Raw genomic sequence first — 20,147 nt, forward strand, 5'->3', positions numbered from 1 at the left:
ATTTCCCTGCTGAACGTTCGCCAGGAAAGTTGAGAAGAGGACATTGATTGGCCCTCTCTGGCCCAATGACTGCAGTCAGAAGGAGGGCAGTTTTTTGATTGGCTAGGTCTTGTTTGTGGAGGTCAGTCCTAAGGGCTGGGATTGGATTTCTTGTTTTGAAATGGGAGGGGGCGGGTGTCACCTTCCACAGCAAGCGATGATGGTAGCCAACAGTGACAACTTCAATAAGAATTGCTGGTGTCGGCTTCCCATGCCAGCTAACAGGGGGTGTTCTTAACTCTAGGGTGCATGGCTGTGTTGGGGACCAGGAGTAGAATTCTGCAGGTTATTTCTTCTAACCTGTCTGTAAGGCTTAGTGAACTGGTAGGGATTTGGAAGGAATCCACGGTAGAAGATGCCCCAACGTTGTGAGCAAACAAATTAAATCTGACACAGCAATACTGGATTTCTCACAATCAGCATATTACGTGATTTAGGACAATAAAACCTCCTCTTGAAAAGAATCCCTATGCCGACTCTATAGTTTGAGAAATACGATAACCTAGGTAATGCGGTGCCACAATTAGTTAATTGGCCCTTCTGTAACCGCTACAGTTCTTAATATGGCATCCTCTGCCACCTATGACTGGAGCAGCATTAAGCAAATCCAGGATTTGAACAGGCCTTCTGGCCCCTCTTCCTTCCTGCAGACTCCAGCAGCTTTGGCATGTCCTTTGGGTTCCATGACAGGGCTCTATGTCACATGGTGTGACCCTCCCACAGGCTTATGGATAACTGCTCACCCATTCCTTGGAGGCAGTGTTTTGGGTGGCAGTGCTGGGTGGCTTACGCTCAGGCGTCTAGGAGATTCCCCTCCGCTGTCCTCCAGCCATGCACAAGGCTGAGCATCATTTCATAGTTCTATGCAGGTTTGGAGGCTCCACCTGGTTGAGGGAAGTTGGGAACCCTGTAATAATGGAATTCCTTAACTGCAGTATCTCCCGACCTTAGAAAGCAAAGGTGCTGCCTTTCAGATAATAGATTGAGTGAGTTCTTTTAAGTGGTTGGCTTTTTGGCTCCGAGTTGGATGGAATGCCACCAATTTATATGGAGAATGAGCTTACTTATTTACTAGACTTCATCTACCCTTGACTTAGTTGACACACAATTCTCATAGGTTGGATATTTTCCCAGTTTTCAAGAGATTACAAACAGTAAGTGATGTACACGAAGAAATGGGTATTCACCCTTGGAAGGAAAAACTACATTAATTCAATAAGTATTTTTATAACAAATACTTATTATTGAATTCCCATATTGTGCTAGGTGTTAGAGGCACAAGAGTAAGCAAGGAAAAGTTCTGCCCTTGTGGAACTTACAGGCATTCGACACATGATGACTCAAACTATGACAGCTGCGAGAAAGGTCACACAAGAGAAGCAGGTGCTATGAGGGCTTGTGGCTGGAGGGCCAACCCTAAATTGTTAGGACCATGGAAGGCCTCCGGAAGAAAATCAACCTGAGATATGAAATAAACACACAGGTCAGTAGGTCGGGGAGTGGGTGTGAGAAGCTCGAACTCAGGACCCTGCAAGAAGCTAGTGTAGCCGGGCAGAGAAGGCAGTATGGTGTGAGATGACCAGGGAGAGGTGGGCGGAGTCAGATCAGGCAAAGTCTCTTGGGTTGCATTAAGGATTCTCAACCTAAACCCAGAGCCTGGAGTAGGGAAGTGACACAGATTTACACCTTTATAAGACCACTCTGCTTAGCACGTGGAGAAGGGGTTAAAGGGACACAGAAGTGGACGCACATGGAAGAGAAAAGAGGCTGTTACTGGAGCCAGGGGAGAGCAGTGACACCTGTGCCCTGGGAATGGGCAGAAGGTAAACTCAAGGGCTAAAGGTGGGTCAGATGTGTCAGGTAGCCGGGAGCAAAGATTATCCCAGATTTCTGGCATGAGAAATTCAACACTGGTGACATCTATTAAGGAGAGGAACCCTGTAAGAATTTGGAGGGATTGTGAGTTTCATGTTAGATATGTTGACTGCAAAGTGTTTGTGAAATATCCAGCTGGAGGTGCAGAGGTGGTTGGATGGGTGGGGCTAGAACTGTAAATTTAGTATTGTATTAATATATTTGGAATAGAGATGGAAATTAAAGCCAGGAGCTTGGACAAGATCACTTCAGGAGAAACTGTGGTTTTAGACAAGGGCCTCGTGCTGAGCACGGAAGAAATTGATCATGAAAAACTGGTGAGATGCAGAAGTGTGGGAGCAGGCTCCAGCTTGGCCTCCAGTGACCCCCCTTCTTGGTTTTCATATCCTAGAGGTCCTCCCATGTGGAGGCAGCTAGTCAGGGCAGCCCATAGATTGTGGAAATGACAGTGCACGACCAAGCTGGTGGCTAAAATCTTCTGAGACCTGAATCTTTAGAGACCTAAACTGGTACCTCTGGTTCAAACAGAAAGAGGTCTGGTTCAAACAGTGATTTCTAAGAAACTCGAGGGCATTTGTCCCTCAACAGTCTCAGGAGAAACTCATAGTATAGAATATATCTCAGAGAAATATGTGGGTGGGGCTCTTGCCTAATAGAGTGACTGCAGTGAGATTCCTAGGAGACACATAAAGTGTTCACAATAATTAGGACTGAAAGGGATACACTACAAAAGGGAAAGAGGCCTTTCAGCTCAGTTCAGTCACTCAGTTGTATCCGACTCTTTGAGACCCCATGGACTGCAGCACACCAGGTATCTGGGTGTGGCCTACCTGGGTAAGCTCTAGTTTAGGGTCTCCTGACGTTGGCTGGCGCTGCAGTCATCAGTAAGCTTGACTGAAGCCAGAGGATCCACTTCCAGGATCATCCATGTTACTGTGAGCAGGAGAACTCAGTTCCTCAGCATGTGAGCATCTCCGTAGGACTCACTATTTGGCATCCTCATACATGGCGACTGGCTTCCCCCCAGAGCAGGCCAGGCTTCCCTGTCCATCATCAACTCCTGAAGCTTGCTTAAACTCATGTCCATTGAGTTGGTGATGCCATCCAACCATATCCTCTGTTGTCCCCTTCTCCTCCTGCCTTCAATCTTTCCCAGCATCAGGGTCTTTTTCAAGGAGCCAGTTCTTCACTTTGACCCCCTCAAATTCTACCAAGGGGAAGCAGGCTGAGAAAATTATGTAGCTGTAAATATAGGCTACCTTTCATGGAAGAGGAAGGATGAATCAGATGGTGGAGGTCAGCCTCCAAGATGGGACCCACAACACTCCTCCTCCGTTATTTGTACTGAATACCACACTGAAAAGGACTGACCTGTGTAAAGTGTACATAGTGCGGAGTGCACTGTGTGACTTGAGGACAAGTCATGAAAGACACTGCAGCTTCCAGTTTGCTTTCCTGAATCACCTGCTCTGGGGGGAAGCCAGTCGCCATGTCATGAGGATGCCACACACTGAGTCCTGTGGAGATGCTCACATGCTGAGGAACTGAGATCTCCTGCTCACAGTAACATGGATGATCCTGGAAGTGGATCCTCTGGCTTCAGTCAAGCTTTCTGATGACTGCAGCGCCAGCCAACGTCAGGAGACCCTAAACTAGAGCTTACCCAGGTAGGCCACACCCAGATACCTGGCCCACAGCAACTGAGAAGTAATATTTGTTATTTTAGGATGATATGTCTTGGGGGGTAATTTGTTATGTAACAATAAATCATTAAAACAAGGAGAAAGGCCAGAAGAGTGCGAGTTCATGAAAAGTAAGTGGATTATGTTTCAAGGAGATATTGGACAAGTATGTCAAATGTTGTGAAAACATCAAATGTCTCTTATTTAGATGACAATGAAGCCCATCTGTCAATTTCATTTAGATACCTTCATTGTAGAAAACATAAACAAGAAACATCCACTGTGCTCAGTACAGCTGGTATGAGAAAACTTAGAACTATCTGCCATTCTTTTGAAGAACTTCATTAAAAATGTTCTGAAAGTCTGTGAGGCCTCTCAGTGACAACAAATAAAATAAAAATGCTTTACTGCACTTACCTGGTCTCTCAGCTGCCTTCCCGTATGGATACACCATGTCACTGCTGGACTGCAACTCTGTAAAGGACAGATACACCTGCCCTTTAGCACCTGGAGTGTTAGGTATGCTGCAGATACTCAGACAAGTTGAAAAGTCAAAGTATTAGTCACTTAGTCATGTCTGACTCATTGTGACCCCATGGACTGTAGCCTGCCAGACTCCTCTGTCCATGGAATTCTCCAGGCAAGAATACTGAAGTCAGTTGCCATCCCCTTCTTCAGGGGATCTTCCCGACCCAGGGATCAAACCCAGGTGTCCCACATTGCAGGCAGATTCTTTACCATCTAAGCCACCAGGGAAGCCTTGGTCAGACAAGTTACCTTCAGACTAAGTTAACTTCATGAAATGCAAAATAAAAGACTCTTATTTTACTAAAAGCAATCCCACCACCATCTTATATTAATGTTGCAATTTATATATTAAATTATATATTAAAAGTACTCATTACATTTTACGTTATGCTCAGAACAAACCCTGTGAGGTGGCTAAGTGGGTTAATGCGCTAGATACTCAGTCACTCAGTCGTGTCTGTTTGCAACCCCATGGACTGCAGCCTGCCAGGCTACTCTGTCCATGGGATTCTCCAGGCAAGAATACTGGAGTGAGTTGCCATTTCCTACTCCAAGGGATCTTCCCAACCCAGGGATTGAACCTGTGTCTCTTGTGTCCCCTGTATTGGCAGGCAGATTCTTTACCATTGTGCCACTTGAAAATCCCAAAGGTGGGTTAATAGAAAGGGCAAATACATTCCTATTTCCCAAAGCAGGCAACTGAGGCCCTACAGAGGCTGCAGTTACTGGGTTAAAAGACCACACAAGATATTCATGGTTGCAGATCCTCTGGTATCAAGTTGAGCACTTTTTCCAAAATGTCCAGGCAAGATGCACCAGGGCCTCTTCATCCAGCACCCTCCTTCTACAAATATTCTCAGACCAAATCTAACATGACTTTCCACAGCCACCTGTCCTTAGAGCATAGGAATGCTGTCCTTTCTGTAGTTGGAATCAGAGAATGGGTGAAGATGTTGTCTTCTTTGCACTTTGGTTCCCATGTGACAGTACAACTTGAATGTCTGCCACAGCAATCCCCGTGGGCGCCCGGACAATGCCACCATTGTTCAGAATGTTCTTCATTGGAAGAGGCCGTCAGAGAATGGAAATTCTCCCCAGGAAGAAAACCAGTCTATTAGCTGAGAGTTATGCTTTATTTTTTAATTGCAAATGGTATCATTAACTTGAATATTCTCATCAATTATCAGATTTTTAGCTGTTTCCCAGATTTCAATCTCTCCTTGGAGACCACAACTTTATCAACATTGAATATATTTAAGCACACTTGTTATAGACTCTGAGGGCATGTCACAAAGGTATTCCAGAAAGATCAGTAGCAACAGTACCCTCTAAACAGAATACCCTGAGGAAGAAAACCCTCATAAGGAATGTGTAATAACAATATTAACAAAAATAATGGCTTGTAAGTGTGGTGAGTGGCACTTTATATACCTGGTCCAATTTAACCCTCCAAAGAATCCTGGGAGGTAAGATAAAGGTCTGTTCATTTCAATATCAAACATTACCATGTGGTCACACAGGTATAACACCTTTATGTCATGAAGGGCAAAAACTCATTCCTAGAACATACATGTGACTAGCAACCACCTCCCCTGCAAAAGTGACCATCTCCTCAGAGGCTTGGGCTGTTGGGAAGTAGCTCAACTTGGTGTTTTTCACACAAGTGCAAGCCTGTTAGCATTTTGCCATTCCCATATCGTGCTTCAACCTCTGTGAAGTCAATGCAGAACGTATGGAATGAAGATAAGTACATTTTTGGCTTCTGAGAAATTCAAGTAAGACATTTCCCATCTGAGGGAGTTTAGCTCTGTGGGTTTCGGAATGACGTCTACTGTCCATGTCTGAAGGAGGAGGACCCAAGGATCCGAATCCCAAACTTATCCTGGTTTCTGTTTTCTCCCTTCAGGATTTGTGCCAGGAGGTAGGAAATGAAGACTTAATCCAAGAATCAATTTTTTTTTTTTTTTGGCTGTGCTGTGTAGCACATGGGATCTTAATTCTCCAACCAGAGATTGAATCCATACCTCCTGCACTGAAAACTCAGAGTCTTAACCACTGGACCGCCAGGGCGAAGTCCCCCAAGAATCTATTCTTAAGTAGTGACTTGAAGATCCAAATGTTGACATCAGGTATCTATTCTCTATTTATAAAATGTGTGTTTCCTGCAAACCACCTCAGTATATATAACCACCTCAGTGGTGTACTGTAACACCTCAGTACAGCTCCTCCTTCACACCGACAGGATCACGGAAGGCAGCAGCCACATGAGAACCACTGTAACCAGGAGTAAGATCACCAGCCCATCCCAAACAAGACACTTGGAGTCACGACTCCCAGGACGTCTGCCGTGACCGTGGGCTTTAAACCACTCGACTGCCTCCTGGAGGTCAAACGGCTGAGCCTCATACCCCAGCTCCTTCCTGGCTTTCTCCAGGCTAAAGTAATGTGTGACGCCGGTTTTGTAAACTTCGGTGCGGGTGAGGAAGGGCTGGAAGTTGTAGAGTCGCCCCAAGATGAAGTGGGTCATCTCTGTCAGGAAAGCGAAGCAATAGATGAGGGTCAGAGGGAGGCGGATGGACGGGAACTTGTAGCCCAGGCCCTCAACCAGAGGCCGGAGGAACTCAAAGTTGTTCACGGGCCTGCCATCTGAGATGAAGTAGGGCTGCCCGGCGGCAATGTGGCCCTTGTCGGCTTTGAGGGCCTCTGAGGCCAGGATGTGAGCCTGCACCAAGTTGTCCACGTGGACAAATTCCACCAGACTCTTGGGGTCTCCATACACAAACCTGAACAGGCCCTTCTCTATGTAGCTCACTATCCTGGGGAGGTGCCTCTGTTCTCCAGGCCCATAGATGCCAGCCGGCCTCAGGGCACAGGTGCTCAAGACCCCACCGCCCCTCTCCAGGGCCACACCATTGGCTGACAGCACCTTCTTCTCGGCGATAGATTTGGTCCGAGAGTAGTGATCAGGATGGAGGTGAAGGGGCAGGTAAGGCAGGGATTCGTCTCCATTTCTGATGACCTGTCCTCCGAAGATGACGTTGAAAGTGCTTGTGTACACTAACCTTGGCACCCCTCTCCTCCTGCATGCCTGGAGGATGTTGTCTGTGCCCCCCACGTTGACTTCTTCAATCAGGCTTCGATTCAGTTGCTCGCGCCCTGACATACCATAAGACGCGATATGGAACACACAAGCCACGTTGACACCCTGGAAGGCGTTCTCTATGTCAGAGAGACGGCGGATGTCTCCTAGTATAAACCGGATGCCTTCTGGAATGGTCTGAGCAGGGCGGCTGATGTCAAACAGAATCACATGGACTCCTTTCTGGTTCAGAGCACAGCCAAGCCTGCAAGAAAAAAAGGGTAAGTTAGATCAAATCACTATTAAGCTATGCCTTGGAAAAGTACAGCTCAGACGGTGAAGCGTCTGCCTGCAGTGTGGGATACCCGGGTTCGTTCCCTGGGTTGGGAAGATCCCCTGGAGAAGGAAATGGCAACCCACTCCAGTACTCTTGCCTGGAAAATTCCATGGACTGAGGAGCCTGGTAGGCTACAGTCTATGGGTTCACAAAGAGTCGGACATGACTGAGTGACTTTACTTTCTTTCTTTCTTTGGAAAAGTATATAATTTTCCCAGTCTCCTTGGCTTATCCTGTGAGTTCCTCACTTTACACGTTCACTGGTCCAAGTCTTGCTTATGCAAATATTAAAAAACAAGCATCTTCACATTTATTTAAATTACAATGAGAGAGGCTTTATCTTCAAAGATGGTGGTGTCCACATATTACATTCACCCAGCCCCCCGTTCCAGGCATGCATGCATGCTAGCTCACTTCAGTCGTGCCTGACTCTTTGTGACCCCATGGAATGTAGCCCACCAGGCTCCTCTGTCCATGGGATTCTCCAGGCAAGAATATTGGAGTGGGTTGCCATGCCCTCCTCCGAGGAATCTTCCTGACCCAGGGATCGAACCTGCATCTCCTGCAGCTCCCTGTATTGCAGGTGGATTCTTTACCACTGAGCCACCAGAAAACCCCTCCTCCCCCTGTTCTGGCACTCACCATCTATTCTTCAGAATATTTATGAATGATAATATAACTGTGAAAGAATAGCTATTAATTTTTTGTGTGTGTGATATGACTATCTCCCCACCCCGATTCAATGCCTTTATAAAGAATTTCTCTTCAAGTGGAATGTATCTATAGCTTTCAATTTCCTAATCTGAACAGTGGGCAGCATGGTTCATTCCTGGTCTACACTGCATTAATGTAGGTTGAAAGCTATACTTTTCCCAGCAACTACCGGTAAAATACTTCCATGGACATATTTTACAGATGTACTGACCGGAAACCAAAATAGCCACCTCCTCCTGTAATGAGGACCGTTTCCTTTAGAGATTTGTGGGAATCCATATGTGGCAGTCAAAGATATCAGGACCTATGAAGAAAGCAGGATGCACCACTATTACTAACCCAACCGCAGAGGCGATGGCCCCCTACTTGGGGTTAATAGACACAAAAAGGCAGTGTGGTCCAGCAGAAAGAAGAGCTCAGACCTGGGTTCCCGTCATGGCTTTGGGACATTAGCTGACTCCTGCCCACCCCCCTCCTGTCACTTCTTGGGCTGAACAACATTTCTTCCCGTGTGTCAGCAGGAACAGTAATAATCTGCTCTGCCTGCCTGGCAAGGTCAGTGTGAAGGTTAAGTAAGATAATGTAGCTGGGAGAGCTTTGAAAAACCACAAAGCACTCTCCAAATAGAAAGCATTATTCTTAATCTGTGGAAAACACTAGAGGCTTTTTGAAAAGAAGTTGCTCAAATTTGGTAGGGAGGGTCATTTTCTGCACCCTTGCCCCCACCAAAAAATCAAGGACAGAACTCTGAAGCAAATTTCCAACATCTTTTGTTTAAGACAGCACACTGCAGCATAGTTTAATACTGGCTTTTATGTAAAAAAAAAAACAACAGGGAAGGACAGAAAGGTCCTTTATGTAGCAAACCATATTCACCCACCCAGGAAATCCTCTAAGTACTCTGTGTGCTCAATACCTATGGGAACCTTGCTTCTCCCTCCTTCTGCATCTATGCTAAAATTATATTCTAATTATTATTTTCTCAAGGCTCCAAGACATCTTTTTTTCAAAAACAAGACAAAACAAGCAAAAAGTGGGCCACTCAACTCTTTCCACTTAAGAAGAAATGGAACAGGAGGCTTGCAGGTCCTCAAATGCATTTAAACACACACACACTTTCTCTCTTTCAGTCAAGTAAGTGAAGACAACTGAGAAGTATGGTTAGCTAGGGAGACTGCAAGCAACCAAAGGTGCTACCATTTGGACAGGTTCATCCCTCGGAGCTGTTGCTGCATTAAACATTGGAGCTAAAAATAAGCTCGCAGGATTCTGGAGACCGAATGGGAACACGTATAAAAATTGCCTGATGTAGTGTAGGTGCTCCATGGATGTCACTGCTTGAATTTCCTTTTCTTCGAGTTATAGAGTCTAGGGATTCAAGTTTTCTCTTACATTCCCACTTACCATGATAAGGTCTCTCAGAAGTACAGGATTACATAAAGCTTGTCAGATTCTTCTTGATAAACTCTAAGAAGCTTTGATCACCAGTAAAGCTAATCAGATCATTCAGAAATCAGTTGGTGTGACAGCTGAAGACAAGATTCAGCAAGTGACTGTGTCCACGGCTTGAGGGTGAGAAAATTAGGAAAACTGAGCAAAATGATGTGAAAGATGGCTGGAGTCCCAAGGTCTGACTAAGCAGTTGCCATTTGTTGTGCTTATAAGAAAATCCATCATGATTGAATGCCACGGCATCCTTTTAATATGCGACCTTGTGTTTCTACTATTTTCTGAGTGCAGGACGCTCCCATTCGGATTTGGGACTAGCCAGCCATAAAACTTGCTGCGGCCCATTCTGTCGCTTAACATGATCACATGACTTTGTTATCAGACACAGAAGGGTGTCAGTCACTGACACTTTAGCCTAGATTTCTTACTGTCACCACCATGACCTGGTGGCAATCTCCTTCTCTGACTTCCTCTCACTCTTTTGTTTCAACTCGACTCTATGCTCCACCCCCTGAACTTCTCCCTTCCCTTGATGCCAAGCTCATCTGTGCCCTGAGGCCTACGTGCCCTTTTTGCTTAAGGGCGTCACGGTCCTTAAGAGTTCACCTGTTGCTTCACTGTCCTTAGACTTCACCTGTTGCTTCACCTCTGTGTGAACCGCCAACGAGCCAGATCCCTGCCAGGCTGCATCTTTCTCAATACTCAGGTCTGCTCAAGTGCTCGACGCAGAGGGTAGTTTCTGAAGAGCTCTCCCTTATCTGAACACTGCTTTGTTTTCTTTGTGGCACATTGCCTAAATGTATTTGTTTCCTTTCTGACTACTGATCTCCTTCCAGCGGAATGTGGGTGCCATGAGAACCAAAACCTTCAGCCTTTCTCACTGGCATGTTCCCGCCAGAGAACCTTGGATGCAGTGGATGCCCATCAAGTATGTGCAGAATTCATGGGTGATTTGGAACATGGTGAAATACATCCAATTTAGTAAAATGATGATGGGCACAAATTATGCAGGGCCTGGCCATGTCCAAGAGTCGTCGTGGTGTATGCCAATCAGTGCTGCCATTTTCATTTAACTTAGTTCCTAAAAAGAAAAGTTCTGGCATGAAAATGACATAAAGCAAAATGTGACAAAATTCCTGTGTTCCGGAGCGTATGCCAGAGGAGACAGGCTTCTGCAAATTAAAGTAGAAGGCGAAACGGAGAAACCCAGATTCCTTTGGGGGAGCCTGCACTCTATTCTGCAGACAACAGAGTCTCTGTAGGTGTCCAGGACGGCGGGCTCACTTCAGTCCTTGTCAAAGATTAAGCTTTACCTGGAGGAGGGAGAGACTGGAGGTTGGCAGGAGTCTAGGTGAGGGGTGATGAAGGGGCAGGGCCAGTGTGCTCAGCTGAGATCACCAGGAGGCAGGGGCAGCAGGTCAAGTCTAAGGACGGTGATGCCCTTAAGCAAAACTGCACTCACAGGTTTTAGAACTGTTCTGTTTGGTTACAGGGTTTTCATTAAGAGGATGCCAGAGGCGGAAAAAAAAGGTTAAGATATTTTTCTGTCTCCACATGAATTCTCTGATAAGGAAATCAGAAAATGGACAAGGCTTCAAAGAGCCCAACTAAGAATTTGGCAACAGAAATTCTTCGCAGGGACTTCCCTGGTGGTTCAGTGGTTCAGACTCCCACTGAAGATGGCCTGCGTTCGATCCCTGATCAGGGAACTAGATCCCACACGCTGCAACTAAGAGTTCTCATGCTGCAACTAAAGATCCTGCAGTGAACGTAAGTGAATAAATAAATATTTTTTAGGAAAGGAAAAAGAAAAAAGAAATTCTTCCAAATCTCTCACTGTCCTTTTTTAAAAAAGTTTTTATTTTATGTTGGAGTATAGCCAGTTAACGATGCTGTGACAGTTTCAAGTGCACAGCAAAGTCACTCAGCCATCCACAGACATGTACATGTTCTTCTCCAAACTCCCCTCCCATCCAGGCTGCCACATAACACTGAGCAGAGTTCTCTGTGCTACACGGTAGGTGCTTGTTGGTTACCCACTTTAAATACAGCAGTGTGCATCAATGTCCTTTGTTTTTAAAATTGCACGTTCCCATCCAGTCCTAAGACCGCAGGCCAGTCCTGGCTCAACTGCACACTAATCACACCAGGAATGTACCAACTCAAACTATTAATGCTTCCGAGTACCTGTCAGGCCTATTCACGTTATTCCTCATTACCTTCCAACTAATTCCAGAATTATCTGGGGCAAGAACCTGTGTAACTGACTTGAACTGGAGGGTCAGAGGAGTGGTAATGAGTAAGGAAAGATTAATAAGTCAGCAAGACGAATGGCAATGAAAGAAGCCTATCCGCCCGGCTGGTGAAACCTTCATAGGTGACCAGCCATTAGTGCCGCCACCCAGAAGCCACCTCCTCCTTTCCAGCTGCCTGCATCAGCGAGCACAGAAAAACCACAGCAAACACATTTCGCAGGAAACCAAAAGAAATTCCCATGAACACTAAGCCACAAGGGAGAAAAGAGGGTCTGCGTGGTTTTCCTTCAAACGGCTGCCTGACTTTTTATATTTCATGGTGGCTGCTTTACTAGTTTCCATCTGATTCTTTGCAGGGATGGGCACTCAGACCACTGTTTATAATCTCAATTGCTTTAAGACTCTTCCAAAATGTGGCTTTGTTCAGTAATTGCTTTCTTCTGGGTTGAGGGGGAGGGTCACATTTAATCTGAGGCTTCATTTTAGCAGATACAGGTTATGGTTAAGTACACGATCCAAAAAAAAAAAAAAGGAATCTTAATTATAAATAAGAAAAAATGAAATTTAAAGTCTGCCTGACCCCTTGATAATACTAAGATAGAACGAGGGTAATAAAGTTGACATCTCACAGGGAAGTCAAGAAAAGAAACTCATAAAAATGACTAGGAGTATTTCAGATTTACAAAGACCTAATTAAATGCGAAGGATCAGTAATAAGAACCTCAGCTTATGCACACAGTTCCTTCATCCCCAGGGTTCAAGAGGATGATGCTACTGACCCTCTGGTATTAAAATGCAACATACAAATCTAGGCACTATTGGAGTACCGCGAGCAGAACTGAAGACAGCTTTCATAAAGATAAAAATTTACTGTATTTACTTTAAAGGAAGATAAAAATATATCCAGGTCGTTTAACCCTATGATGGCATGTTTTAAATTACTGCCCAGGTACTGAACGGAAGCAAAAGTTAACTGTGTTCTTACTGTACTGAGACCAGGAAACTGTATTGAGGCCAGAAGGTTTAGAAACAGTGCTGCTCAAACTCCACACGTGATCTGAAAGTTATCTGTGTTTAATACAAAGCAGTCAGAGACATAATGATGAACAAGTAGTTACACACAATAAGGAGAGTCACCCTGATACAGGTAAAAGGGCTGTGAGGTGTAAAACCTAAAACGCCAAACACATCTGTGAAGAAAATTAACGGCACAGCATTAAGGGGAAAGTTGACACAATCATGACAAACAAGGGTATTTGCACACAGCTTTGAGTTTTACTGGCACTGGCAGGGAAGTTAATTCTATCATCTGATCTTCTGCTCCAGCTACCCACTCAAACTCCTTTTGCCTAGATATTTGTTGCACAAAAGATCCTTGCAGTCTTACAGTTATTCCTGATGTTTATGATAAAAATTAATCACAAAGTTTTATAATAGGTATTTTCCAACTGCTTCCCAAACTATCATATTAACTCCATGCAAACCTAAGCCATTTCTCTAAGAATGTCAGCAGGAACAAGAAGTATTTGACAGATCCTAGACCTGGTCCATTATATCTATTACTGTGGGCAGGAATCCCTTAGAAGAAATGAAGTAGCCATCATGGTCAACAAGAGAGTCCGAAATGCAGCACTTGGATGCAACCTCAAAAACAACAAAATGATCTCTGTTTGTTTCCAAGGCAAACCATTCAATATCACAGTTATCCAAGTCTATGCCCCAACCAGTAACGCTGAAGAAGCTGAACGATTCTATGAAGACCTACAAAACCTTTTAGAACTAACACTCAAAAAAGATGTCCTTTTCATTATAGGGGACTGGAATGCAAAAGTAGGAAGTCAAGAAACACCTAGAGTAACAGGAAAATTTGGCCTTTGAATATGGAATGAAGCAGGGCAAAGGCTAATAGAGTTTTGCCAAGAGAACGCACTGGTCATAGCAAACACCCTCTTCCAACAACACAAGAGAAGACTCTACACATGGACATCACCAGCTGGTCAACACCAAAATCAGACCGATTATATTCTTTGCAGCCAAAGATGGAGAAACTCTATACAGTCAGCAAAAACAAGATCAGGAGCTGACTGTGGCTCAGATCATGAACTCCTTATTGCCACATTCAGACTGAAATTGAAGAAAGTAGGGAAAACCACTAGACCATTCAGGTAGGACCTAAATCAAACCCCTAAAGATTATACAGTGGAAGTGAGAAATAGATTTAAGGGACTAGATCTGATAGATAGAGTGCCTGATGAACTATGGAATGAGGTTCGTGACATTGTACAGGAGACAGGGATCAAGACCATCCCCATGGAAAAGTAATGCAAAAAAGCAAAATGGCTGTCTGGGGAGGCCTTACAAATAGCTGTGAAAAGAAGAGAAACAAAAAGCAAAGGAGAAAAGGAAAGATATAAGCATCTGAATGCAGAGTTCCAAAGAATAGCAAGAAGAGATAAGAAAGCCTTCCTCAGCAATCAGTGCAAAGAAATAGAGGAAAACAACAGAATTGGAAAGACCAAAGATCTCTTCAAGAAAATGAGAGATACCAAGGGAACATCTCGTGCAAAGATGGGCTCAATAAAGGACAGATATGGTACGGACCTAACAGAAGCAGAAGATATTAAGAAGAGGTGGCAAGAATACACTGAAGAAGTGTATAAAAAAGATCTTCACAACCCAGATAATCATGATGGTGTGATCACTCACCTAGAGCCAGACATCCTGGGATGTGAAGTCAAGTGGGCCTTAGAAAGCATCATTACGAACAAAGCTAGTGGAGGTGATGGGATTCCAGTTGAGCTATTTCAAATCCTAAAAGATGATGCTGTGAAAGTGCTGTACTCAATATGCCAGCAAACTTGGAAAACTGAGCAGTGGCCACAGGATTGGAAAAGGTCAGTTTTCATTCCAATCCCAAAGAAAGGCAATGCCAAAGAATGCTCTAACTACTGCACAACTGCACTCATCTCACACGCTAGTAAAGTAATGCTCAAAATCCTCCAAGCCAGGCTTCAAGAATACTTGAACTGGGAATGTCCAGATGTTCAAGCTGGTTTTAGAAAAGGCAGAGGAACCAGAGATCAAATTGCCAACAACCGCTGGATCACGGAAAAAGCAAGAGAGTTCCAGAAAAACATCTATTTCTGCTTTATTGACTATGCCAAAGCCTTTGACTGTGTGGATCACAATAAACTGTGGAAAATTCCTCAAGAGATGGGACTACCAGACCGCCTGACCTGCCTCTTGGGAAACCTATATGCAAGTCAGGAAGCAACAGTTAGAACTGGACATGGAACAACAGACTGGTTCCAAATAGGAAAAGGAGTACGTCAAGGCTGTATATTGTCACCCTGGTTATTTAACTTATATGCAGAGTACATCATGAGAAACGCTGGACTGGAAGAAACACAAACTGGAATAAATATCAATAACCTCAGATATGCAGATGACACCACCCTTATGGCAGACAGTGAAGAGGAACTAAAAAGCCTCTTCATGAAAGTGAAAGAAGAGAGTGAAAAATTTGGCTTAAAGCTCAACATTCAGAAAACGAAGATCATGGCATCTGGTCCCATCACTTCATGGGAAATAGATGGGGAAACAGTGGAAACAGCGTCAGACTTTATCTTTTTGGGCTCCCAAATCACTGCAGATGGTGATTGCAGCCATGAAATTAAAAGACGCTTACTCCTTGGAAGGAAAGTTATGACCAACCTAGATAGCATATTGAAAAGCAGAGCCATTACTTTGCTGACTAAGGTCCATGTAGTCAAGGCTATGGTTTTTCCAGTAGTCATGTATGGATGTGAGAGTTGGACTGTGAAGAAAGCTGAGCACCAAAGAATTGATGCTTTTGAACTGTGGTGTTGGAGAAGACTCTTGTGAGTTCCTTAGACTGCAAGGAGATCCAACCAGTCCATTCTCAAGGAGATCAGTCCTGGGTGTTCTTTGGAAGGAATGACGCTAAAGGTGAAACTCCAGTACTTTGGCCACCTCACGTGAAGGGCTGACTTATCAGAAAAGACTCTGATGCTGGGAGGGATTGGGGGCAGCAGGAGAAGGGGACGACAGAGGATGAGATGGCTGGATGGCATCACCAACTTGATGGACGTGAGTCTGAGTGAACTCCGGGAGATGGTGATGGACAGGGAGGCCTGGCGTGTTGCAATTCATGGGGTCACAAAGAGTGGGACACGACTGAGCGACTGAACTGAATTGAACTGAATTGAGACCTGGTAAATCCAAATACAGTTTGTACTCTGCAACCTTTCCAATGCCCTTTGCTGTTGTAGCTGCACGCATTCCAGTTGTACTTCCTCCCCTCTAGGTCAGCATGCCTGCCACTTAAAACATATCAAAGTACTGTCATCCGTCATTCATTAATCACTTACTGCGTGCTGCGCACCCCACTAGACCTTCTCCACAAATCATTTCCCTTGATGCTACTAACAACCCTCTGAGGCAAGTACTAATTGGTAAATCCCATTTACTATGGCCAGGTCATAGTAGTTGGGACACTATGTCACTGTAGTTGGGACAGTAGGGGGCTGTATCTACTAGAATGCAGATGCATCTGACTCTACAGCTTACACCTCACCCACATCAAGCACTCAGGGCTGTGCAGAGTCCGTGATGAAGCAGCCAAGTCTCTGGTGACCTGAGTCCCGTGGGGGCTTTCACAGCTAACACATTCTGCAATGTGAAAAGGGACCTTCCAATTTCCAGAAGGGCAGGCAGGAGGTGCCCCATCCCCTCCCAAGAGGCAGAGGTAGTTGGGGAGGCAGGGTTAAGCTTTTTAGGTTATAAATCAGAAAATCTGAGTCCTAGACTTGGTTCTCCCATCAATTCCCTGTGTGATCCTGGGAAGGTCACTGAACCTCTCGGATCCTGTTTCCTCCTTGCTAAAATGAAAATAGCAACTATGGCGGCATTTACTATTTATTATGGGTGAGGGGCTTAAGGTTTACCACTGAAGCCTCAGAACAATCTTCTGAGGTAATTATTATCCTCAGCTTTTCTGATATGAGAAAAAGACGCAGAGCTCAAGAACCTTGCCTACCCATTTATATATATATATCCAAAGTAAAGGAAATCACTATCTTGAAAAGGTATCTGCGCCCCCATATTCCCTGCAGCATTATTCAAAACTGCTGAGTCATGGAAACAACCTAAGTGCCCATTAAAGGATGAATGGATAAGGAAAATATAATGTATACACACACACACACACACAGTGGAATACTATTCAGCCACTCAAAAAGGGAAGGAAATCCTACCATTAGTGACAGTACCAATTGACCTTGAGGGCATTATGCTAAGTGAAATAAGTCACAGACAAATACTGGGGTGATCCTGATTACACAGACTATAAAAGAGCTGATCTCATAGAAACAAGAGTAGGATGGCGGTTGCCAGGGGGTGGGGGATGTGGGAAATGAGATGCTGGTCAAAGGGTATAAGCTTCTAGTTACAAGACATAATTGAATTCTGCGGATCAAATACACAGCATGGGGGCCATATGTAATATTACCGTATTACAGGCTTGAAAGCTGCTGGGAGAGTAGATTCCCACCCCGCCCCCGCCCCCGCCCCTTTGGGACCCCTCAGCTCCCAAGGCCGCACCGCCCAGGGTGAGCCAGGCTCTGCCTTGCTGGCCCAGACGCCAACTCCATGCAGATCTGATCTCTAGACCTCCACCTGGACGCCGCCATCTTCCCGCACGCCAGGCGAGAGTAGATCTTTCAAGTGTTGACCACACACAAAGAAAACTATCATAATTCTCTGAAGTGATGGAGATGTTAACTGACCTCACTGTGCTTATCATTTCATAATATATATGCGTATCAGGTCATCAAGCTGTGCATCTTAAAATCACACAACGCTACACATCATTTTTACCCTAGTCAAGCTGAAAGGAAAAACATCTGAAACAAACAAAAAAACCGGCCCACAAATTATGCAGGAGACAGAGGCTGAGTTGGAGCAAGGACCCGCAGACGCATCAGAGTAGGAGGGCCCAGCTGGGTTGGGAACAGCGCAGTGTCATTCACTTACCACCTTCATAATTTGTCACACCTGGTATCTCTGCTACTTTGTTGCTGCTTAGTCGCTAAGTGGTGTGTGGCTCTTTGCGACCCCGTGGACTGGAGCCCGCCAGGCTCCTCTGTCCATGGGATTTTCCAGACAAGATTACTGGTGTGGGTTGCCATTTCCTACTCTGGGGGCTCTTTCTGACCCAGGGATCGAACTCGTGTCTTTGGCATTACAGGCAGATTTTTTACCACTGGGCCACCAGAGAAGCCCTATCTCTGGTACTAGCACTTACTGTTTTTTATTTAAAACTTATCTTTTAGCAATAAATACCTTCATTTTAAATGGGAACCTTACATGGCCACTTAAATGGAAAACCAGAATCATCTGTCATCAAGAGAAAGTAATCTTCCCCCACAAAGTGCGATTATAATTAAAAAATGTGAATGGAGTCTAGCTTGACACAGATGCCTGTTGAAAGTTCTGAGCTTGGGGCCTGCCATCTTTTTCAAAAAGAAAGACGAAAACCAGAAGCTAGCCGGTGCTTTGAGACCTTTGCAACGATCCTAGAAAGCGACGCTGAGCCCCGCTGCTTGGAATCCGAGGGGAAGTAGGGTGAACTTAGGTCGGCCATTACTCACGACCACGCCCCGTACCAGCGGCCACCGGGCTCGTCCCACCTGGGCCGCCACGACACCGACGCGCGTGCGAGCCCAGGCGCCCCCGCCAGGGTCACACAGGGAACTGAAGGGAGAACCAAGTCTAGGACTCAGTCTAGGCCCCGCGCCTGGGTCCCGGCGGAGGGGCGACCCTCCCTACCCGGACTCACTCACAGAGGCACAAGACCACAGCGACGCCGAGACTGCGCGAGGTAGGGCGACTCAAGCCCCTCCCTCTCCCCACCTCCACCCCGGCTCGGCGCCTGAGCCGTCGGACCAGCCTCCTGGAGCTACTTCCGGCCTCTCTAGGATGCTCGGAGGTCTTGGCATCTCTATGGTGTACAGGTTTATCCCACCGTCACCTATGCGACGGTGTGGAGTTCACTTCACGCATCTCCCCGACATGCCCAAACCGTGTGTTTCAGCCTCGCGGGAGCCCTTTCAGGGCACATCGGCTATAACCATCTCCAGTTTAGACTTCCGTTTCCGTCTTTGTGTACCTCAAACGCTGAGCAGGACTTCCCTGTAGCTGAAACGGTAAAGAATCTGCCTGCGATGCAGGAGACCGGGATTCGATCCCTAGGTGGGGAAGTTCCTATGGAGCCGGGAATGGGAATCCACTCCAGTACTCTTGCCTGGAGAATTCCATGGACAGAGAAGACTGGCGGGCTACAGTCTGTGGGGTCGCAAGGAGTCGGACACGACTGAGTGACTAACGCATGCACAATGTTGAGCATAGGCAGTGCTTGATAAATAGGAGGTGCTCAGCTCAGTTCAAAAGCAGAGACGTTACTTTGCCGACTAAGGTCCGTCTAGTCAAGGCTATGGTTTTTCCAGTAGTCATGTATGAATGTGAGAGTTGGAGTGTGAAGAAGGCTGAGCGCCAAAGAATTGATGCTTTTGAACTGTGGTGTTGGAGAAGACTCTGGAGAGTCCCCTGGACTGCAAGGAGATCCAACCAGTCCATTCTGAAGGAGATCAGCCCTGGGATTTCTTTGGAAGGAATGATGCTAAAGCTGAAGCTCCAGTACTTTGGCCACCTCATGCGAAGAGTTGACTCATTGGAAAAGACTGATGTTGGGAGGGATTGGGGGCAGAAGGAGAAGGGGACGACAGAGGATGAGATGGCTGGATGGCATCACTGACTCGATGGACGTGAATCTGAGTGAACTCCGGGAGTTGGTGATGGACAGGGAGGCCTGGCGTGCTACAATTCATGAGGTCGCAAAGAGTCGGACATGACTGAACGACTGAACTGAACTGAACAGCTCAGTTATTGCTTTGATGGATGAATGGATGTGTAGGTGTGTGGATGGATAGATAGACGGGTGGATGGGTAGATGGGTGGGTGATGGATGAATGAGGCTCTCTAGGCTCCTGAGTATTCACTTGCCATGTATCTTTTAAAATCTGTCTCTGAGTTTCCATATTTATGTATATTTTCCTGTGTCCCCAGTTTTCCCTATTTTTACAGTTCCACTTCTGATCAGTGAGCGAGCA

The 20,147-nt window shown here is 45.6% G+C and overlaps 1 protein-coding gene across 6 annotated transcripts; it reads right to left on the reverse strand.

Annotated features, from left to right (window-relative positions):
* On the reverse strand, nucleotides 5,239-18,924 carry SDR42E1 (short chain dehydrogenase/reductase family 42E, member 1). Of its 6 annotated transcripts, none has more exons than XM_018061768.1 (4): nucleotides 18,822-18,887; nucleotides 9,659-9,819; nucleotides 8,466-8,558; nucleotides 5,239-7,468 (listed from the first exon to the last, which is right to left on the reverse strand). In XM_018061768.1, the coding sequence occupies exons 3-4, from the start codon at nucleotides 8,531-8,533 to the stop codon at nucleotides 6,355-6,357; spliced, it is 1,182 nt and encodes a 393-aa protein (XP_017917257.1). In that variant the 5' UTR covers nucleotides 8,534-8,558; nucleotides 9,659-9,819; nucleotides 18,822-18,887; the 3' UTR covers nucleotides 5,239-6,354. The 6 variants fall into 6 exon arrangements, with proteins under 6 accessions (XP_017917257.1, XP_013826411.2, XP_017917256.1 ...); XM_013970957.2 differs by having other exon boundaries at nucleotides 9,659-11,016; XM_018061767.1 differs by having other exon boundaries at nucleotides 9,659-10,784; nucleotides 18,822-18,885.

The sequence above is a fragment of the Capra hircus genome, chromosome 18 (genome assembly GCF_001704415.2).
Source record: "Capra hircus breed San Clemente chromosome 18, ASM170441v1, whole genome shotgun sequence".
Lineage (NCBI taxonomy): Eukaryota > Metazoa > Chordata > Mammalia > Artiodactyla > Bovidae > Capra > Capra hircus.

Coding starts and splice junctions, on each gene's coding strand:
- SDR42E1 (XM_005691827.3), bottom strand. CDS start 8,533: ATGGATTCCCACAAATCTCTAAAGGAAACGGTCCTCATTACAGGAGGA. Junction 7,469..8,465: donor GGTGGCTATTTTGGTTTCCG/GTCAGTACATCT, acceptor TTTTTCTTGCAG/GCTTGGCTGTGCTCTGAACC.